At 40.7% G+C, this 22,113-nt stretch overlaps 1 protein-coding gene across 1 annotated transcript in view; it reads left to right on the top strand.

Annotated features, from left to right (window-relative positions):
• Positions 1-20,014, top strand: part of gsg1l (gsg1-like) — a 52,808-nt gene extending 32,794 nt beyond the window's left edge. The window contains exons 3-5 of the mRNA XM_063472477.1: positions 9,048-9,200; positions 14,492-14,603; positions 18,942-20,014. Of these exons, the coding sequence (XP_063328547.1) occupies positions 9,048-9,200; positions 14,492-14,603; positions 18,942-19,302 (626 nt within the window). The 3' untranslated portion in view covers positions 19,303-20,014. The remainder of the gene's footprint in view (positions 1-9,047; positions 9,201-14,491; positions 14,604-18,941) is intronic.
• The last annotated feature ends 2,099 nt before the right edge of the window (positions 20,015-22,113 follow it).

Below are 22,113 nucleotides of genomic sequence, written 5' to 3'. Positions count from 1 at the left end.
TTTAATATTGGTTCAACAATAGCTTGTTTAAAATAGCTGGAAACTGAGCCAGTATAAAGAGAAGTATTAATTATTTCCAGAATGCAGGACATCAAGGAGGCTTGAAGTCAGTTTCATCCAGTGTTGGGTAAGTTACTTTAAAAAAGTAATTAATTACTAATTACTTAGTCAATATTGTATTTAAAATACTTATCTAATTACTGTGTCAGAAAAGTAACTTAATTACTAAATAAGTAATTTAACTAAATACTTCTTAAAATCCCTATAAACCTTGAGTGGACAAACAATAGAAATTAAACTCTTTAAATAATAAATAATTTTTTTAAAGACGTAGACGCTACAGTACGCAGTGGTAGCATCTGTTCCACAATGTAGCCTGCAGTCATTTTTTAAGCTCACCTTCAGACGCTTTCTGTGCTGCTGAAGTAAAATCAAGTTTTGCTGCTTAGCAGGAGTTGCGGCGGTGTTATCCATGGATGATGAACAAGGATCACTCAGAAGTGTTCGTCTATGCTCTCGTGCTCTCGCTATTAACAGCAGCCGATAGTTTTTTCTCCCAGGACATAGCTTACATATTACTGTAATGTTCTTGTCTGCTTGTTTCAGAAAAGTGAAGAGACGGGAATATGTCCACTTCATAAAACAGCCACACGCTTCAGCCGAGTCCGACATCTTCCGCTGTAGAATACGACTATGCAGCAAACTGGCGCGAAATGACGTGCAGCTGCACTACAGCGATGTTAAAGCGGCAGAGTTTACTTCTACGTTTAGAAGATAAATTATTGAAATTAAATAATGATATTCAGCGAGTTTAATTATTTTACAATGTAACGCAAGTACATTGTAAGTAACTGTAATTAAAATACCTAAAAATGAACAGTATTTAGTTACTCTACTTTTTCAGTGGAAAAGTAATTTAATTATAGTAACGCATTACTTAGTAACGCATTACACCCAACACTGGTTTCATCTGACCAAGCAGAGCACTGATGTCCTGTAAGGTAACAGGAGTAAAAGAGGAGCAGGTAACAGAGGTAAGCAAGGTGTCAGTGTGACACTGAGAGGATGATGGAGAAATATTTGACCTGATGGCAGCGACCTTATTAACAAAATAATTTAAAAAGTCATTACAATCAGATTCAGTATAGACTGGTACATGAGGAATATCAGGAGAGACAATGTTCTTAATTGTATCAAACAATACTCTGGGATTGTTCTTTTTTGAAGCTATTAGATTAGCAAAATATTCAGTTCTGGCATTTTTTATCATGTCGTTAAGTGAGAAAATTGATTCCTTGAGATGTACCCTATGAACCTCAAGCTTGGAAGCCTTCCATAAATGTTCTAACTGCCATCTCCTACTTCCAATTATCTCTGTCAGGTCAACGGGATGCATCTGACAACACTCAGTTTCTCAGTATTTCTGCTCACTTGACTTTCTTTGCGGTATCTTCCATCGTATCCATCTGGAATCTGCTCAACACTTCATGGTGATCTGCAACTTTCACTGTTAAGCAGCAAAACACGGGTTAACTTACACTTTACTGCTTCCTTCACATCCATCAGGAAATAAAACTCACTGTGGAAAGTGAAATTCCTTTGAAGCCGATCAAAATGTGGGACATCGGCTGAATACATCAGACAAGGAGGCTGAATAAAAATGCCGAGTCCCACATAAACTGTGACATCTGCTCGGCCAGACTGCAGGGCTGCAACTGCCTTTCCAAAGCTCGTTCTACTGCAGGAAGTATGCGGAGAGTTGGGACATACTACCTTAAATAAGGTCATGTGGACTAACCTCTGACCCCTTTCTGTAATTACAACTGGTGCTGAAGTTTGTGGTACCATGCAGTTTTTCACTAAGTAAAACTGATGCAATCTTCCAAAAGCAACATAGCTGCATTTTTGTTTTGTTTTTTAAACTGCATTTACCACAAACCCCTCTGTCTAATTATAAAAACAACTCAAAGCACTTTAAAACTTGTGATTAGAAGATTCCAATCATTACTGCTGTCGTCGTAGAGGAAAGAGTGTGTATTTATTTATATGTTCAGTTTACCAAATGTAGCAGGAGATGACAGTTAAATATATAGACTGTATATAAAAGTTGGACTTTAGTTCTTGGATATTTTTAAACTTCATCTTTCACGTTTTCCCCGAACAATTTAATATTTTTCTGTTTTTAAAATACAGAAGTTCTGTATTTGGACCAGAGGGTGGCTAAGCTAATGTTAGCTGTCATGACTAGCGTGTCAGATCCTTGGACGTATGGGTGCAGCAAATAGACACAGATACCTGCTACCTGGTGCTAATCAACATCCAGTCAAATTCATAAAATTTTACTCACTAAAACTGGAGCTCAGACAGTCTGTTAGTAGTCACCTCACAGCTGCCATATTATTGGACAGATGATGTCATTAAAAATGCTCCAAAAGGCTCCAACAGCACAAACACGGTCCAGAGGTCCAGTTCAGGGTCTCGCCAAGAGGCCGCGCCCCTAAAAAAGGAAAGAAATTTAAGAAATTAACTAAAGTGACTAAAACAGTTTTTGTAGCAGACTGTGGAGGCAGATTTACTGCTGGAGCCTCTAGTGGGCATTAAAGGAACTGCAGTATTTGGTAGTTCCTCCTAGTGACAGAGATCAAAATCAAAGTTATGTCTCTTTCCTCCAAATATTTAGACAAGAGCTTCGAAATAACTGCCAAACTGCAGCCATGATGTGATACCAAGAGGCTTCTAGAGGCACTTTAGTTAAACCAGCAATACCAGCACCATTACAGCACTGATTAGTTAGAAACTGGGACCAGTGTAACACCAGTTCCCACCACTGAAAAATGCAATGGGAAGTTTGGTGTCACAGCTGGAAATGAGATATAATGGAGCACATCTGTAGAGAGTTTATATCTAAGGAAAGTCATAGTTGAACTATGAGTTGAAGAAAGAAATGGGAAAATGAGGGAAATACTGGAATACATCTCTAAACTGGGTCTTCGGAAAAGTGATTTTAAGATTCTGAGATTCATTCGAAGCATCCTGAGGCCGTCATCGTTATTATATTGACAAAGGAGGGGGAAGAGGCAAAGTGACACTTATTAATTGATATGAAACAGGCTGAGTCTTTTCCTGTGTGGTGTCACTGGTGATTTATGGAAGTTATTGGAGCCTGTCGCCTAACAAAGATGAGGATGTGGCCGTATGTTCACATCAAAATTTTAGACAGATTTTAAGCAACATTTCCAAAGTTTGCTTTTGCCGACTGTAACCTGACCAGAACATGAAAGGCTTACCTCATGAGAAGGTCCTCTTGTATAACGTTAAACTCTTTTTAAACCCAAATGAAGTGCAGAATATATTAAGAAGAGGATGCTGAATAATGAGGGAATATTGCAGCTCATCAAGATTCCTCCTAACTGCAGATAAGAGCAGATTATTTCATGGTGTTTATATCCTGCAGCGAATGAAAGGAATATTTGAGCATCCAGAAGAAAGGGAATATTTTGCTGCATGTGGGGCGTTGCCTCTAATTCTCTGCTTCATGCAGAGCAGGTAGTTAATAATGAAAGTTCTCCGATGGTTTCATCTGTTAATGCCATCTGGAAGAAGAGCAGGAGTGTTGCATAGAGCAGAGGTGGATGATATGATGTATTGAGCGGGGTGACCTTGCTTTCCACACAAGGATACGATATGTTAATCTGCCTTCCTTTGGGCCCAACATGCCTGCTGCTGGGTTTTATAACACGCAGCTGCTCCTCAGTCAGATCCAAGTCTGCTCTTAATGAAAAGTGAAACAAAAAAAACAACTCTTAATTTGATTAGACGGAAAGAGTCAGCGAGCGCGAATCAAAGCCAGGATTCAAGTCCCGCCCACTCCAGCAGAACCAGACCCACTTGAGAGATGACACGACAAACCACCAAACGCCATTTATTTTTCTTTACATCTCTGTGTGTCATTAAGCTCAAACATACAGATGATGCACAAACATGTTGCACGAACATGTAGCTGACTATCAGTGGTGAGTGCATAGGTGCTGTAAATTAATATAAATTCTTTGGAACAGGGAATTCTGAAAACTGTGATTGGGATTCAGATGTGCGTACCATAGGAAAAGATTACAGCAGGGGTGTCAAACATGAGGCCCCGGGTCCAGAATCGACCCAGCAAAGACTCCAGTTCAGCCTCACTGGACATCGAAAGGAATAAGCTTTGGACTCTAACTGTATTTTTATGCTACACAAAGGTTATTCGATTATAGATTAAAATGTTTTTTCACTATCTGCTATAGAAATGTTTTATATTAAAATATCTGAAGGATCAAATGTGTAGTTAAACTTCTTTAAACTGACACTTGACATCAAAGTGTGCTGCATCTGATCCATGATGTAAGATGGGTCTGACATCCTGGAGTTTAAAGAGGTATACCCCAGGGTTCTGCTGTTGGGCCACTTCTGTTTATTTTCATATGCAAACAGACTTTTAACTTTTCACGAGACCCTTCGTGGTCTGCTCTCGTCTTATTTGCCAAGTTACATTTGTCAGAAAGGTGTGGGTAGTTATCGTCTTTGGTCCCACGACTTATTGTGTGCAAAAGTTTGCACTAAATTCCAAAAAAATGTAAATTTGCAGCCTTAGCTGCTGCATCGTTTTGCGTCTCTCAGCTTTCAGTTTTGTAACTAATAACTGAAAAGCTGGTGGGTTCAGATCAGGTAACTAACCGGGCCATCAAATCTCATTTCGTTTCCTTGGGAAAGTCTTGAGTTGCTTTTGCAGTTTACTTTGGGTAATTATCTGCACTGTGAAGCTCTGCCTGATCAGCTTTGGCTGAATCTGAACAGAAAGTTGAGCTCTGCTGCTTCTATCAGCAGTCGGTGATCAATAGGCACCAGTGACCCGGTGCCATTGGCAGCCACACAGTCCAGTGCCATAACACTACCTCCGCCATATGATGTGCTCTGCTTCAGATGATGAGCTGTTTCTCCTCCTCCGTTCTCTTCTTGTTCCATCATTCTGCTATAATTTCATCATAATTACTTCATCTGTCCAAAGATTTCTTTCATTTTTCCAGAACTGTGCAGGCCCTTTAGATGTTTTCTGACCGAATCTGTCTTCCCTGATCTTGAGTCTAATCGATGGTTTGCATGTTGTTGTAAAAGTTTTTTCTCTTCAGTATTTCTGAGCTGACTAATGCATTTTATTTTTCTTTTTAAGAATTAACCAGTTTGTTGAGTGTGTCACATCTAAACATTTTCCTGCATCTTTGAGAGACTTATTTTGTTCTTTCAGCTTACTGATGGCCTTGTTTTCTTCCATCGATATCTCTTTGGACCTTGGATTCAGAGTTCCGGTGAACACTTGAAGCCAGCTCCAGATCTTTAATCTGCTTAATTTGAGGGACCTGGCCTCGCCTGGCAGTGAAACTGCTTGGCTATTGTCCAATTACTTTTGGTCCTCTAAAAATGGGGACTTGTTTATAAAAACGGCTACAATGCCCAAACAGTTAGTGGAGCACTTTGGGTAAATGTCTTGAATGAAAGCTGAAAGTCTGCACTGAGGCAAAATAGGGAAAAAATGTCATTTTCCAAAACTTTCCAAAACCCAGATACATTTAATAAATGAACCTGATTTTTCAGCTGTCTTAAATATTAGCTAAATTAGAAGTAATATGATTAGTTAACTGGTCAGAAACTCAGTCACTGGTCAGTCTCCACCAATGGCAGAAACAGATATTTTTACACCCTTGTACAAAAGGTCATAACTCTTTACATGTTTACATTAAATGTTTGGTCATTACTGATAATTCTACCGTCCGTGGAAACTCGATGCTTGAAATAAAGGGCATGGCCTTAATGGCTGACAGCTGGATGGTGACACAGGTGGTTATAGTTGTAGCTGGTCCTGGTACTGCGCTCACAGGCCATCCAAAAGTCTCCAGTTTCTAGGAATTTCAGGAATTAATTTGGAAGTTACTGAGCAGGCCTGTCTGTCTGTGTCCTGCTCCCATACAGTCTATAGATAACTAAGCTAGTTAGCGTTGGCCGAACACTTAGCACTCCACCCTCTCATCCAAATTTGGACACTTTCAGCTCCTAAAATGTGATAAAACTGAAACCCAGTTTGATCCCAGGAGAAGACACAAATCCCTTTGGTGGGATGTTGAACACTCAAACCTACCTGCTGGGGTGACAGCAGGTAAAACCATCTTATCAGGTATCGAGTTAAACTGTTACAGCAGCATTAATTCACCAGAATTTGCATTTGATGACATGAAAATGTTTTTAAAAACTCTAAAACCCAAAGAATGGTGTCAGAAATGTATTAACCCAAGAAACTGTTGACTTCAAACACCACTGACAAACTCAGGAAAACACACACACTCGCGCGCACAGAGTAATTAAAGGTGTAATTATATCATTTACATGAGACTTGGTCTGATGAGCTGCTTCCTTCCTGTTATCAGGAAGTGTTGGTTTAGTCCTTCACAGCACATTTTATTTTCTGCCTTCAGTCTAATGAAGTCTGCTCAGTCTACTGGTGCATATTCAATAAGACAGAAACAGGGGAGAAAATAGTTTTTGGTCAATATTGTTGCACTCTGAATTTCCCCGCAGGCGGTTATACCTCTGCAATTTGTTTGTATCGACTGTGTGGAAATTACAGCGGCGGCTAATAAGAAATCAGAGAGCGTGGAGTCAAAAGATGCAATTCGTGCGACCTGCGGGGTCACACCGGTTAGACGGTTTCGAGTCAGAGCAGTGTCTCTTGTCATCTTTCATCTCTCGCTGGGAATTTGATGTGATTAAATAAACGGAATGATGCAGGACGAGCTCGGACGCATCTGAATAAAATCTGCTCGTGTGGCTGATGAGAGAGAAAGTTTCCTAGCTGCTTCTTTGTGTCACCGTTGGGCTGCCGCTGCACATGTGCTTTATTTTCCTCCTCTCTCAGCACTTACACTTCACATTAGGAGAACCTCACATGAGTAGAAGACACTTTGTGCACTGAACTGATAACTGACACAGGGCACGCTGGCCTTGCTCGTACTGGGAGATATTCATCCTGTTCTCGTTTCCGGGGTGTCAGATTCTGCTGCTCCGTCAAACCTGCTCGTATCTCCACAAGCACAAGGCGTCCTTCGGCATCTGTGCCCGACGAGTCTCCCAGCACCAGCTCGTGACATATAAAGCACCAGTGCATTTAGGTTAAATTTATTCTTCATATATTTTATTATATTTTCAGGTAATAACATCTATTCATTCATCTGCTTTATTAACCTCTTTCCCAATTCAGAGTCACAGTGAGAATATAATACTGAGCATCATGTGCATGAGCTCTGATGTGAGTGATTCAGCTTTGTACTATTTTTACACATTTCAGATGGTTTGAATTCATCGCTGGTAATTTTTAAAACTTCGATGTTAAATATCTTTAGATGGTTTAATAAAGCTGGTGGTATTCTGGTTTCCGCTTCAATAGCAAATGTCATATGAGTCAGTCAGGTGCTCTTTTAGTTTGCCCATTAGGTATTTTTATTCATGCGTTCATGCATCCCTCCACCTTTTCCACCTGTCTGTCCACCCTAGCCATCCATCCATCCATCCTTTACCAATTATCAGGTCCCCATCGCAGCAGAGACGTCCTGGGTCTGTCCCAGGACCTCCTCCCAGGAACACTTCACCTAGGAGGCATCCAGGAGGCATTTTAGTCAGATGCCCACACCACCTCCTTCCTTTTGATGTGGATTAATTTAGTGTGAGATCATCCCACATGACTTACCTCCACACCTTATCTGTGTCACTGCTTGTGTGAACTGTGATGTCAATGCACCCGCTAACTGTTGTTTACTTCTAAACAACAAAACAAACAAACTAAATTTGTTGTTCTGGAATGTGAACAGGTCTCTCCTGCTTCTCTGACAGCAGTCTAAGCAGAGACACACAGACTCTTCCTCTTTATCTCCATGGTGCCAATATTCAAATGATCTGTATTGGCTGAAGTGGATGGAAGTGTTGTTCCCTGACTTTAAACCAGTGCTACCACATGAAATACAGAGTCTGGCTTCTCCTTTGCAGTTGTTTGAAGTTAAAGATGCTCATTACAATTCATTAAGGAGTCTGAAATGATTATTAGACCGTTTGGAAGAAATATGTCCACGTGGAGACGATGACATGGATCAGGTTAGCATCCTGATGCAGAGGAAACAATAGTTGGTGAAGCTCTTCTTAGCTTAAAAAGATCCATCACTGCTTTTGATTAAATTACACTTTTTGTTGCCTTTTTTAGTCCTGACATTACCCTCCATGTCTTATGTAAAACACTGAATACAGAATTAAGGTTGCCACCTTGCCTAGAGAAAAGAGGAAAGACAAAATTAGTGATCAATATTCCCAGTTTGGGGGTTTTGAAGCTCCGCACCAAAACTCACTGACATTCAAATTGAAAATTCAGCCTGGAGGTTGTAATTTTACCTCCTCTTCATCCCCAGCAGAGCAGAGCGGAGAGGAGCAGATAATCCTGTTTAATTCTGTGTCGTGAGGAGCTTTTTGCCTTTTTAGAAATAATACATGTGGAGAAAAGAAGTGTGGTAGTGAGAGCGGACCCCAAGGGCAGCTTCTGCTACAGGATGACATCTCTTCTGTGCTTTAAAAATGTCGTACGGTACAGCGGGGTTGTAACAGTTGTTCATCATCCTTTATAATGTCTCTCTGAGCTCTGCAGGGTTTTTTTCCCTGTCTATGACCAGAGGGCTCAAACACCTTCCTCTCCTCCTCTGGGATGATGAGAAACAAATAACCTCACCTTGTTTTGAGCTCTAAGTGCCGTGTCCTCACTACAGAGGAGAGATGTGTCATTATCTGAGAATTCATCAAAGTTTCATCACAGGTTTGTGGCTTATTGGACAGCAGATGAATGAATGGCTGAAGTTGGAACAAATGGGAGGACACTCAAACTCCAAAGTTTCTCTCCAGCGTTTTGAGCCCTTGTAGCTTCAGAAGTACGGGAAGCATCCATGTGAGGTCTGTCTGACTGAGCGGTCTGTTGGTGTCTGTAGGCGTGCTGTGGTTGTCCGTGGTGTCCGAGGTGCTCTACATCCTGCTGCTGGTGGTCGGCTTCAGCCTCATGTGTCTCGAGCTTTTCCACTCCAGCAACGTCATCGACGGACTCAAACTCAACGCCTTCGCCGCCGTTTTCACCGTGCTGTCCGGTAAGATGCAAGTCCCCTTTCTTTCTTCTTCTTCTTGCGCTTCTTCTTCTTCTTCTTCTTCTTGCGCTTCTTCTTCTTCTTCTTCTTGCGCTTTTTCTTCTTCTTCTTCTTCTTCTTGCGCTTCTTCTTCTTCTTCTTCTTCTTGCGTTTCTTCTTCTTCTTCTTGCGTTTCTTCTTCTTCTTCTTGCGTTTCTTCTTCTTGCGTTTCTTCTTCTTGCGTTTCTTCTTCTTCTTCTTCTTCTTGCGTTCCTTCTTTATGCTCTTTTTCTTTCTTACTTTTCCCCTCTTTCTCCTTTGTCACTTCCTTCTTTGCACTTCTCACCCACTATCATTCTTCTTCATTTTCAGTATTTCTCCTACTTTTTCTGTTCTTTTTCATACTTTTATCCTTCTCCTCCTTTTCAACCTTCTTATCTTCCTCCTTCCTCTGTTCTGATTGTTCTTCTGCTTCCTCTTCCTGCTTTTTCTCTTTTCCCTCATCTAACTCTTTCGTTTTTCGTCTCTTAGTCCCTCTCCTCCTTTTTTCCTTTTTTTTCTTTTTTTTATTCTTCACTTCTTCTTCTTCTCTGTTGGTCTTCCTGGTAAAAGATAATTTGTGTCCAGTGAAATTTGGAATCAGGAACAACCTTTAAACACCACTGGGCATCATTTACATCTAAAACACCCACATATATTCTGAGTATTGCTGTGAGAATCAGCAGCAGAGCGGACAGAGCCTGAGGCAGATTTGTGAGGTCGTCCAGGGTCAGAGGTTATCCCATGGCAGCCTTGGATGCGGCGGTGCCAGGGATTTTTCTCCCAATTTACGTTAAACCTCTTACACAAGAAGTTGGCGACGCGTCCGTCACTCTGCTCGTCTGCTCCTCTCAGAGGACAGCGGCACATTTTACAGCATTTATGCAGCAAGCCTCTGAGGCACGCTCCCTTAATCACTTCATATCACAAGTGACACTTCTGCTCTGAATTATGTAAAAACCTCATGCTCATTCTCCACCAGGGAAAGGTAATTGACATTTTGAAAACTATTACACAGCAGAGATAAAAATCCAGGCCTTCCCTCTGCTCACGTACTCCAAAAACCAGGCGTAGCCACCGAGGGCTGGATCTGTCTGTGGAGCTGTCAATCACACATCGTTAGCTATGATCATTTACAAAAGACACTTGATGTTTTGTTCAGTTTGACCTAAAATAAGCAACAGAGGTCACAGAGAAAAGAAGCCAGGGTCATTTTGCCTCAGACTTTTTACAGCCACAGAGGTCGCCCCCTGGTGGGCACTAAAGAGAATGCCGGTTTAAAGCACTTTTGCATCGGCTTCACTTTTCAGACCTGTAGCTACATCTAAGGAGACCAACGTATATACTCCACACCTGAGCCCTGCATTCTCAGGAGCCCAAAACAAACTTCTGCTAAGAGCCCCCACCCCACTGTGAGCCACATAAACTATTTATCACTGCCACAAATTAAGTTTCCCTAAAAAGTTTTCCACTTACTTCTTCGTGCTAAATGCAATACATAATCTCACCAGCAAGTTGTGGCTCTACCCAAAGGCCTACTCGCTGTCTGAGAGCACCCAGGCGGCGTCCTGATTGGATGCCACCTATAGCGGTTGGCCTGAACCCAGCCACCTGATGAGGACTCCCACCTGTTTTACCAGGCTCCGCCTTTCCCCTCCCACCCAGCCAACCTTCTTCTTCAACCTTCTTCGTATTACAAGGGCCAGCCAATCAGAGGAAGCTGAAAATTTAAACTGTGACTCATGCAAATCTGCTCTAGTAGAGTTCAGGAATATAAATATGGCGTATTAAAAGTGAAGACATCAACAAACAGCTTTGTTGATGTCTTAAATAAAAAGTCATGGTGGGTGTCTTAAAGCTGATGAATATGGAGCTGGGAAAACTGTGGAGGAGATAAAGGACCCTATTGCTTTTGTTTGACCACACACACACACACACACACACACACACACACACGTGATTGTGATGTATAACGCCTTCATTAATGTCACATCGACTCGTTTGCGCCGCTTTGACTTTGTTGTAATTCTGCTGACTGATTGTGTCGCTCTCTGTAATTGATTGGATGTTTCCGAGCGGGCTCATTGATTCAATTGATTCTGTATAATGACTAATTATGATAATTACATGTGTTCTGATTCATTACTGGTAATATGTTGGGCTGCAGTGATTTACTGTTGTTTTTGCTTTGTGGTAATTATGGTGGCAGACTGTCTCGTGCTGGGGGTTTCTGTTGTTATGTAAGAGCAAGAAAACACACTAATGTGTCTCCAAACCGTTCTCACAGGGTTTGATCTGACCTGGGACTAAAGAGGACTCATTAAAACAGGAATATTTAATGTGTTAAAGACATTTTGTCTAATGGTGATGCTTAAATGTGTTTATGTGTCCAGAAAAGTTTTTAAAAACTTAATTAGCCCCCCCAGAAAAGGCCTTAGAATAAATTGTGCTGTTGCTTGATTTACTGATGGATAAATGTGAAGCGCCTGTCTGACCCTCGGTTTCATTTCCTCATTTATAAAATTCTTGAACATTAAAGTCAAACATTGGACATTAGATTGTTATTTTTTGTCCTTAAAAAGAGCACTTTTATGATCATTTAGTCCCCAGTATGGAAGGACGGAGACGGCGCTTATGTCACAGGTTTATTATCAGCTGAGAATAAAGTCTGTAGTGTTCATTTGTCTGACTCTGTGGGCAGTGATGCAGCTGACACACAGTCGTTCTCCTGCAGTGGAAGCACATACTCGCAGTTTAAATCAAACTGATCCCTGTAAAGCTTTAGACACATAACACACTGATCAGTGATCAATCATTGGTCGTGTTGTAATCATTCACAGGGATGGAAAAATGTCCGTCACAGCTGAACCTCAGAGATGAGTATCTGAGTGAAGATGAGGCTGAAATGACTTTAAGACTCTAAAACTGAACTAAAATGTAACTACTGATTGTAATCAGATTACATTTAATGTTGAAATGTGTTTACAGACTGAGATTCAGTCATTAAAACAATATTTTAAAGGTTCAGTGGAGAAATTAAGGTCTCCACATTTCTCACTGAGAATCACCGAAGTCAGTCTCGGCGGCTTCACAGAACCAGATCCGCCTGAACGCATTCTTCCTGCTAAAAGGGAGTTTTTCCTCCCCACTGTCACCAAGAGCCTGCTCAGAGGGGGTTGTTATTGTTGGGGTTTTCTCTCTATTATTTTAGGCTCTCCACCTTGTAATATAAGCACCTTGAGGTGACTGCTGTTCTGATTTGGTGCTATATAAATAGAGTTTTATTGAATTGAATTATGAATGTTTACACTGGGGAACAATAAAGCAGCTTTTTCCTGTAAATCTCATTAAGCGTTTTTATCCAGTAACGCAGAGATAATGGGAAAAAAAAGAGGTTGTTACAGCACATGAGTGCAAAATTTCACTGAACAATTACTGAAACAATAAAATGGTCATAAAGTTGAGCAAAAAGAGTTTATTTTATTGAACTAAAATGGTCTTGAATGCAGATCCCCCTGGAGTCTGTGTCTATGTGGGGAGCTGATATCACAGGTCCGTCACTAAACTGTTTCCCTAGATTTTTATCTTCAGTTTCTGCCTCTTATTACCAGTGTTGGTCAAGTTACTTGAAAAAAGTAATCAGTAACTAATTGCTGATTACTTCCCCCCAAAAGTAATCCTGTTACTTTACTGATTACTTATTTTCAAAAGTAATTAGTTACTTAGTTACTTTTTAAAAACATGATTTACACCCTGAATAGGTAATAAAGCAATAGATCTTTCAGCCCAATTCTACTTTTTCTGCATAATCCATCATATAAAATGTAATCAAATGAAAAAGTCTCTGTTTAAAACTTGTTTTATTAGTTTTAATCTTTTAACTTTACGCATCAAGCAAACATTAAATTATATGCAACATTCTCTTTCTCTTTAACATTTAAACCTATTTTCTGCACATTCCTGCACATAAAATAAAGTGATGCAAGTAAAACACAGCAGAAAATAAATAAAATCAAAGACTCAGCGGTCCTGTTGCTCTATTTTCACCTGTATAGCAGGAGTGGGGCAGGCGGAGGTTTGCCCTGGTGCAGGTGTGCCGCAGCGGTCAGTGGAAGGATACGGCAGTTTCTCTGTGAGTTTCACATTCCGTGGTAGCGCACTCGGTGCTCGCTCGGACGTTTAGGGGGTTTTTCGCTGTAAAAAGAAGTTTTCTTCCCACGCAGTGAACAGCGGACGCTAATGTTTTTGTCACTTTTTACGGAATCAAACTCAAAGTAAGGTCAGTACTTCCACGCTTTAAACGCTGCACGCTCACACTCTCTCCCGCACTCGATATATGATCCATTGTTGATCTGCACACAGCTGTTGCCACGAACGTCACACTCGCTTACGTCATTGTCATGAGACACTCTCGCAAAAAATTCACGGTTTTAGTAACGCAGTAACGCAGCGTGCTTACGGGAAAGTAACGGTAATCTAATTACCTTCTTTGCAATAGTAATCCCTTACTTTACTCGTTACTTGAAAAAACTAATCGGATTACAGAACGCGTTACAAGTAACGCAGTTACTGCCCATCTCTGCTTATTACGTTACAGCCACATTATTGGGTTTAAAAATCAAATGTAAAATTAGGATTCCAGCTTGGTCTAATGTAATGTTAAGTTGGGTAAATGATGACCACAGACAGTATTAAAAAATTATATATTTTATATCAGCCATCAGCAGTTATCACAATGGCACACAAACATTTTCTAATAATTTTTTAATTAGCGTGTTATAAAAGGAGCAGAACAGAGCATCAGATTAAGGAACCTCGTCACCTGAAAAATTTGGAATAATCTCTGAGTCGACCTGATCCCAGTATCATTCTGCAATCTGTGATAAAAACATGGTTATCAGACATCATGTCACACACACGTGCACACACACACACACACCTGTCCCTGATGAATGTCCTTACAGACATTTTTTGGACATGTATTTATCACCTAAACTTCTGAGCACGGAGTCACATTGGGAGTATTATAACTGTGCACCACGTGTTGGTTTAGTATGCTGGTTTAGAACTATTGCAGATCAGTTTCACATTATAATTAAGCAACAGTATCAGACTGTTACCATGGCTGCACAGGGGTACTGACTGTGCTGTACGGTGTGTAAATTTGGCTCCAATATTATATGTTTTGATCGGTTTGTGTCTTAAAAGCCCTTTTTAATGGTTTCCATAATGAATTTGTTCACGTGTGTGCGTGTGTGTGTGTGTGTGTGCTGCAGGTCTTCTGGGTATGGTGGCCCACATGATGTACACCCAGGTGTTCCAGATCACAGTCAGTCTGGGTCCTGAAGACTGGAGGCCTCACAGCTGGGACTACGGATGGTCCTTCTGGTCAGTCCACACCCACCCACACACATTAACCCCCAACTAGCTTCACCCTAACATTAAACCTGTGTTCATAATAACGTTTAATGACTGTATGTGAAGACAGTCAAAGATGTTAAAATTCTTCATGTTATGGCTGCTAAATATTTGATGTGAAGAATGGAATGTGACTGACAGGCCACAGAGTCCATATTTATGTAAGAATTCAACAAAATGACACATAGATGTTCACAGACAGACCCATCACTTCTCCAAATACCTCGTTGTAATGACTGTGGGCGGAGGTGTGCAGCAGCCTGTCAGCAGGTGGTCTGCAGGTATGCAGGGACCTGCTGTTAACTCTGATAATTGTCCTTTCTCTCTGCTGAAAGCTGAGCTGCAGCTGCTGAGTTCAAAAAAAGTCCTTTTTTGAACTAACAGAGAGAAGAAGTGACTGTGCCTTATAAAGAGGTGCATAAGTGATACAGATGAGCAGAAATGAAGAAGCACAAACACGGATTTCAACCAAACACGAGTAAACCAGGACAGAAGGAGGGAAACACCTGGAACGAGAACACCTGCTCCTGTTAATAGAAAGATTTTCAGTGTTAGTCATTTAAGCGAAAGCCTCCATTTACCACCACGAGGGAGCCATTCAGGATCGTTAAAGTGGAAAGGAGGATTAACCTCTGCTGGAACAGAAGGCCAAAATGCTCCTTCAGGACGAATGAAACGATGGCGACGGACGCTTGATGTGCACTCAAACTTTCTGCTTAAAGCTCCACTGAAAGCAATAACCTTAATTTGATTTTAGCACGAGCGGTGTTAGAAATAAGAGAAAACGCTTAATATGAAGACGGAAAAAACACAAACAAAGCAGCTCTTCATCTGCTGGCAGGAGGTCGCTGGCAGGGTTTTCTAGCTCTCTGCTTTTAGAACTGTTTGTGCTGAAGACGCAGAAAAGAGTCTTTTTTCACGGGAAAACAACCTCTGTGTCACGTTCTGTCAGACAAACTCATCAGGACTGAGCGTAACCCCTGTTACGCCTCTACTGTGAGGATCTTCTTTATGCTTTGCAGTAAGATAAGTCTGTTTCATTTATGTTGTTAAAGAAATTATAGTCCAAATTATTTTGGATATTTTTTAATAACCCCCACCACATCTACCGCTGGTTCTTTGGTTTTCATTTGAATCATATTTAAAGACAAAGAAAGATCCCCTGAGAAAAGGCAGCAGAGCTTGTGGAGGTACGGTGTGTGGCTGACGGAGCAGACATGCTCAGGAGGGATTTGGTGAGAAACAAAACACACAAGAGATAAAAACTGCAGTTCCTCTAGCGCCCAGCAGGGGCTTCAGGAGCAAGTCCCCATAGACTCCCATGTTAAAATGTCCAACTCTACAGAGAAACAAACATGTTTACAGTCTGATTTAAAAAAAAAACAAAAACCGCAGACACAAAACAAAAACAAAATTGTTGAGGCTTAAAGTTAGGGGCGTGGCCTTTTTGACTGACAGGTGCTAGCTGGGTGTAAAGCGATGGCCTTTTAAAACGTTTAAAAATAAACGTCTGGTGCTTGGTGTGAAAATTCAGTGCTGGACAAATAAAAGCTGTACTATCCGAAAGGCTTTAAAGTATTTTACAGCTCTGGATCACCACTGCACAGTTTTTATATTTTAGTTCTTTCTACTTGGTTTGTGTTTTTATTTATTTTGTTTGAAATTCTGTTTAGTTTCAGTTAGTTTCTACAGAGGTTTCAATTTCATTTTTATTAGTTCAGTGTTAGTTTTAATGATTACTGTGTATGGTTGACATATGCCAAATATTCATTTTATACTTAATAAACATATCAAAGATTCGTCAGACTGTAATATTAAATGTTAACAAACTAAAACGTTGACTATAATAAGCTTGTAGCTCCAACAGTAATCGGGTGTAAAACTGATATGTAATCAGTAAACCTGAATCATTTGTCGTATAACAAAAGAAATGAAGAAACTGTGTCATCGACTGAGGGTAATTTATATATTTTACGTTGTGGTGACTTGTTATATGCTTCACTGTGGTGCTATACGTGAAGATTTATTGCTGTAATTTCATATTGTTTATTTGGTTTTGCCTTTAAACAGTTTCTCTGCTTCCTCTGAGGAACAATAATGGTTCAGTTGTAAACATAATCCTACAATAGGGAAGGAAAAGTGATTGATTACAGTTTATAGTGCATTATCCAAATTACATCACACTTTGGATTCCTGTTGTCCCAAGATAAAACGTGATGGATTTCATGCGTCATTTTGTTTTATCTCTGAGTTTGCTTTCATGGTTTTCTTGCTCAGCATGTTTAAAGACCGCTGCCTGTTTTTTTTGTGCTGTAGAGCATTTATTTCCCACACTGTTTGCTCAACATTAGGCACTCCAGAGTCACCACCAGTGTTGGGTAAGTTACTTTAAAAAAGTAATTAATTACTAATTACTAATTACTTAGTCAATATTGTATTTAAAATACTTATCTAATTACTGTGTCAGAAAAGTAACTTAATTACTCAATAAGTAATTTAACTAAATACTTTTTAAAATCCCTATAAACCTTGAGTGGACAAACTATAGAAATTAAACTCTTTAAATAATAAATACATTTTTTTCAAGACGGAGACTCTACAGCAGCTGTCCCCAACCTTTTTTGCACCACGGACCGGTTTATGCCCGACAATATTTTCACGGACCGGCCTTTAACGTGTCGCGGATAAATACAACAAAATAAAACTAGTACCGGTACCGAAAAAAAGAAGATTTATTCATGACACACGTGAAAAGACCCAGGAAAACTGTGTTAACGATAAAAACGATAACAAAATAACGCTGAAAACCGATAAAAACCCTGAAAACCATACATTTCACAGCTGAGCCTCAACTCTCGCGGCCCGGTACCAAACGACTCACGGACCGGTACCGGTCCGAGGCCCAGGGGTTGGGGACCGCTGCTCTACAGTACGCAGCGGTAGCATCTCTTCCACAATATAGGCTGCAATCATTTTTTAAGCTCACCTTCAGACACTTTCTGTGCTGCTGAAGTAAAATCAAGTTTTGCTGCTTAGCAGGAGTTGCCGCGGTGTTATCCATGGATGATGAACAAGGATCACTCAGAAGTGTTCGTCTGTGCTCTGTGTCAGGCGCTTCAGTAGATTACTCGCGCTATTAACAGCAGCCGATAGTTTTTTCTCCCCAGGACATAGCTTACATATTACTGTAATATTCTTGTCTGCTTGTTTCAGAAAAGTGAAGAGACGGGAATATGTCCATTTCATAAAACAGCCACACGCTTCAGCCGAGTCCGACATCTTCCGCTGTAGAATGCGACTATGCAGCAAACTGGCGCGAAATGACGTGCAGCTGCACTACAGCGATGTTAAAGCAGCAGAGTTTACTTCTACGTTTAGAAGATAAATTATTGAAATTAAATAATGATATTCAGCGAGTTTAATTATTTTACAATGTAACGCAAGTACATTGTAAGTAACTGTAATTAAAATACCTAAAAATGAACAGTATTTAGTTACTCTACTTTTTCAGTGGAAAAGTAATTTAATTACAGTAACGCGTTAACGCGTTACACCCAACACTGGTCACCACACACTCTGAGGTAGCCGAGCATCGATCATCATCCTGCTAACATTTGAAGGAATGAAGATGAAAAGCTCAGAATATTCACTGGATCTTCAAAGATGTTTCTCTGGGGGAGTTTTATTTCGTAAGAATTAAACCCCTCAGTCTCAAAGTACCGAGCGGTGTTTATACACGGACCGTGATGATGTCATGTCACGCTGGAGGAATTACATTTCCCGGTCGATTTGGGAACACATCGGTGTTCCCCAGCAGACCTGGAGACTGAGGTTTGATGAACAAACGATGCCCTTGTTTGTGCTGAATCGAAAGATTACCGGGATTATTTTATTTTAAATAGGAGCAAAAATATCTATAAGTGTGCAAGTTCTCAGTCATTCAGTTCATGGTAGTTTGTGTTGGTAGAAGGTGAAGATGTTTCACCTCTCATCCAAGACGGTTCTTTAGACACAAAAGGTCGAGGGTCCCAGGTCTATCAACTCCTAGTGGGCGTTGTTTCTTTCTATGTGGTCCAGATGATGGTTGGCCCACTACTGACTATGTGAGTCGTCACATAACCCACGGTTTGAAAAGGGGTGTGGGTAATTACTGTCACTGGAGGTTAAGGGTAAAACCACAGGCCCAATCTATGTGACCTACATAAGTCCAGTTGCCTTCTTCTTTCAAGCTTTCAAGTAAAATTATAATTACATTTTTCCAAAGATATATTTCATACTTATTGATTTCTTCTCTCTTATTCCACTCAGCATGGCGTGGGGATCCTTCACCTGCTGCATGGCCGCCTCCGTCACCACCCTCAACTCCTACACCAAGACTGTGATCGAGTTCAGACACAAGCGGAAGCTCTTCGAGCAGGGTCTGCGTGAGGAACAGAACTACCTGGACCAGGAAGCTTTCCACTACTTCCGGGACCGTTCACTCCAGTCCATCTCCAGCACCGTGGAGGTCTACCCCGGCCACAGCGGCACCAGAGCCGGGCTTGTTGTCGGGGGGCCCGGCGCAGGCCCCGGTCCAGGTCCCGGACCGGGACGTGGGAAGATGAGAGCGGGGTCTGCCTCAATAGACTTGGGGGAGAACACGGACTCACTGGGGGAGGAGCAGTGCTGAGTCACACATTGGAATGAGGGGATTGACTGGGTTGGGGGCGTGGCTACACGATGAGGTGAACTGCACCTTCACATGTGGACCGGCTGCTAGTTTGTCCACTGTAACTGAAAGCAGAGGCAGAACTTATTTTCTGTTTTAAGAGGACAACTAAAAGGCAGATTAAACATGGATTACAAAAAGGAAATACAAATGTTCTCACTGTGTTTGAAGTGAAAGTCAGTGTAAAGTGTGAGAAATAGACTGTGGGTGAAAGTAGGTGTTCTCCTGCTTATTTTGAGGTGCTGTGTGTAGTATTTTAACATCAATACATCGTCACAGTTTTGAAAAATGGTGAAAGCCTTTGCTGAATAGCGAACTTGTAGCAAGAAGCGGAAATTACGGTGGCCCTGAAGTCCAAAACACAGAAGTAGAAGAACAGCTGCATACCCTGTTATTGGACTATACACGGTATAAACGTTATTTGTGGTTTGTTCAGCAGTAACGATAATTTATTCACAGTTAAATTTTGTGTGTGTATGTGTGTGTTTTGCACCTCAGGGCTAACGTAGAGGAACAGCAATATCTAATTTAGCTAACATTAGCCACATATGCTACTTGTCATATCAGAGTGAGTTGTACTACTGACGTGCTCGAGCATGTTTGTCCCCCGAGTCCACTTCGATGGAGTGCGATCGCTTTGCAGTTGGGATGGTCGTGATTTTTAAATATTCAAATAGTCATTAAAATATTTAAAAACGCAAATATGTTACGCTTCTTGTCTTAAAATTGTTTTCAACAGATGCAACTGATGCAGTTTTAGAACTGTTACTAAAAAATAATTATTACTCATTATTTGTTAAAATTTTTTTAAAAAGTAACAAATATGTTACTTGATTACTGATTTCTTATCACTTTCTTTGTTGTGGGTGCTGGGCTGTGAACACACTTTACACCACAGGCAGTATAAAGATGAACGTAGTTACTGTGACACCACCTGTTGGTTTTTGAAGACAGAGAGGAGGTATTCCTAATACAGAAGCCCCGCCCACCTGTTGTTCAAATCTTCTTTTTTTGGTTTAAAAGTTTGTTTCAGATCTATGATGTGCGGGGCTGAGTCATGCAAAGCTGCTGTAGTAGGGTCCAATGAGCAGAAACAGCCAAGCTAAATCTGCAAAACATAATATTTTGAGTTCACTCCTTCCTTAAACTATATCATTCAAGCCACATTTTTTTGGCCCGGTAGTGAACATGCCTGCAGTAGACATGCTATTAGATTAACACACTGGCTTTGTAGCTCATGCGACCTCTCAATTTTCCAGGTCAAAGCAGTCCCTGGAGAATCTCCCGGGCAAGCAAGACTGCCAACCGATCAAGCATGCTCCAAGACATGCTTCTTTGTGAGCCTTGGCATCTCTTATCTGATGTAGTCTGCAGAAAAATGAGGCAACGTTTAGAGAGAGAGAAACACAGAAACTGTGGGAAATCAAGAAAAGTTGGCCTCAGGACAGGAAGCAACAGAGATTATGATTATTTCTGGCCTGAGTCAGATTAAAATGAAATACCACACGTTGCACTTTTACAGGTCGTGTTCAGGCCACATCCTGTTGCTGATGCTGAATATGGAGCTGGTGTATAAACGAAAATCTTGAGCGCTGAGGGTTCAGTCCAGTCTTTTCTTTCATTTCTTTGCCTCCATCAACCACCAGCTTCCAGGACTGACAAAAGAAGCCATTGAAGAAGACCTGCAGTTTCTCGAGTCAGTGTTTGCAGATACATATGTTAAAATCTCCAACTTTACTGCAGTAATGCACATGTAACCCAGGCTTTAGGCTGATAAATTAGTCCTCCACCATCTGATCCAAATGTGGCAACTTCTGGTCCCCAAAACAGTCCACAAGTTGGTGACATTCACCTTTTTTTCGATACACATGATTTAAAAAAGGTGCTTTATTTTACTTATGAATTAATGCACTTTATTATTTTTACTAATTACATTTGTTTTTCCAAAGAAATTCTCAGTTGAATGTTAACATGTTAAATTTCACTAGGAAAGACTTTATGGATAAAGATCTACTGGGTAAAAGAAGCAAGGAAACACGATGAAAACACCTCGGTACACATAAAACTGTAATATTGGAAAACTGTGCATAAAATATCAAAAGTAACAATGTTTTTTCTGCAGAATAATGTCCATAAATTAAAGGTAGAGTTAGAGCAGGGCGATATGACCAAAAATATTTATCACGATATACATTTGAAAATTTGCGATAACGATATAACTGACGATATAATTGACACTAGACAAAATACTTTACCACTCCACAACTTTATTAGTGCAAAAATAAAGGCCAACATATCCTCAGCATAACCATGTATAATATCCACAAAACTTAAAGAGGTTATACACAAACAATACGGTAACATTATGTTGAAGCACAGTACGTATCACTCCGCGAGGTAATGCTCCAACAAACAAGCGGTGCAGCTTCGTAGCTTAGCAAAGTCGTACTGAAACATTTGACAGATTTTCGAGCGCCGTGTAGCACATAAAATCGTTTCGAGGTCAGTAAACACAACCAGAATTCATACATAAGGCACACGGGATTATAAGGAGCACTGTCGATTTTCAGAAAAATCAAAGGATTGATTTTAAGTGTGCCGTATTTTCTAAAAAAAACGGTAATAACGACGGCCCGCTAGCATGCTCTACCAAAAATAGTGCTTTGTTGTGTATCTGACGGACGAAAGCTAAACCAGTTCCACACCACTGATGTTGCAGCATTTTTACAAACCAATTCTGGTTCATCCGTTTCATTCTGTCGCCGCCATGCT

This window comes from Pelmatolapia mariae, linkage group LG4 (genome assembly GCF_036321145.2).
Source record: "Pelmatolapia mariae isolate MD_Pm_ZW linkage group LG4, Pm_UMD_F_2, whole genome shotgun sequence".
NCBI classification, from domain to species: Eukaryota; Metazoa; Chordata; class Actinopteri; order Cichliformes; family Cichlidae; genus Pelmatolapia; species Pelmatolapia mariae.
This window is presented reverse-complemented; position numbering and strand designations above follow the sequence as displayed.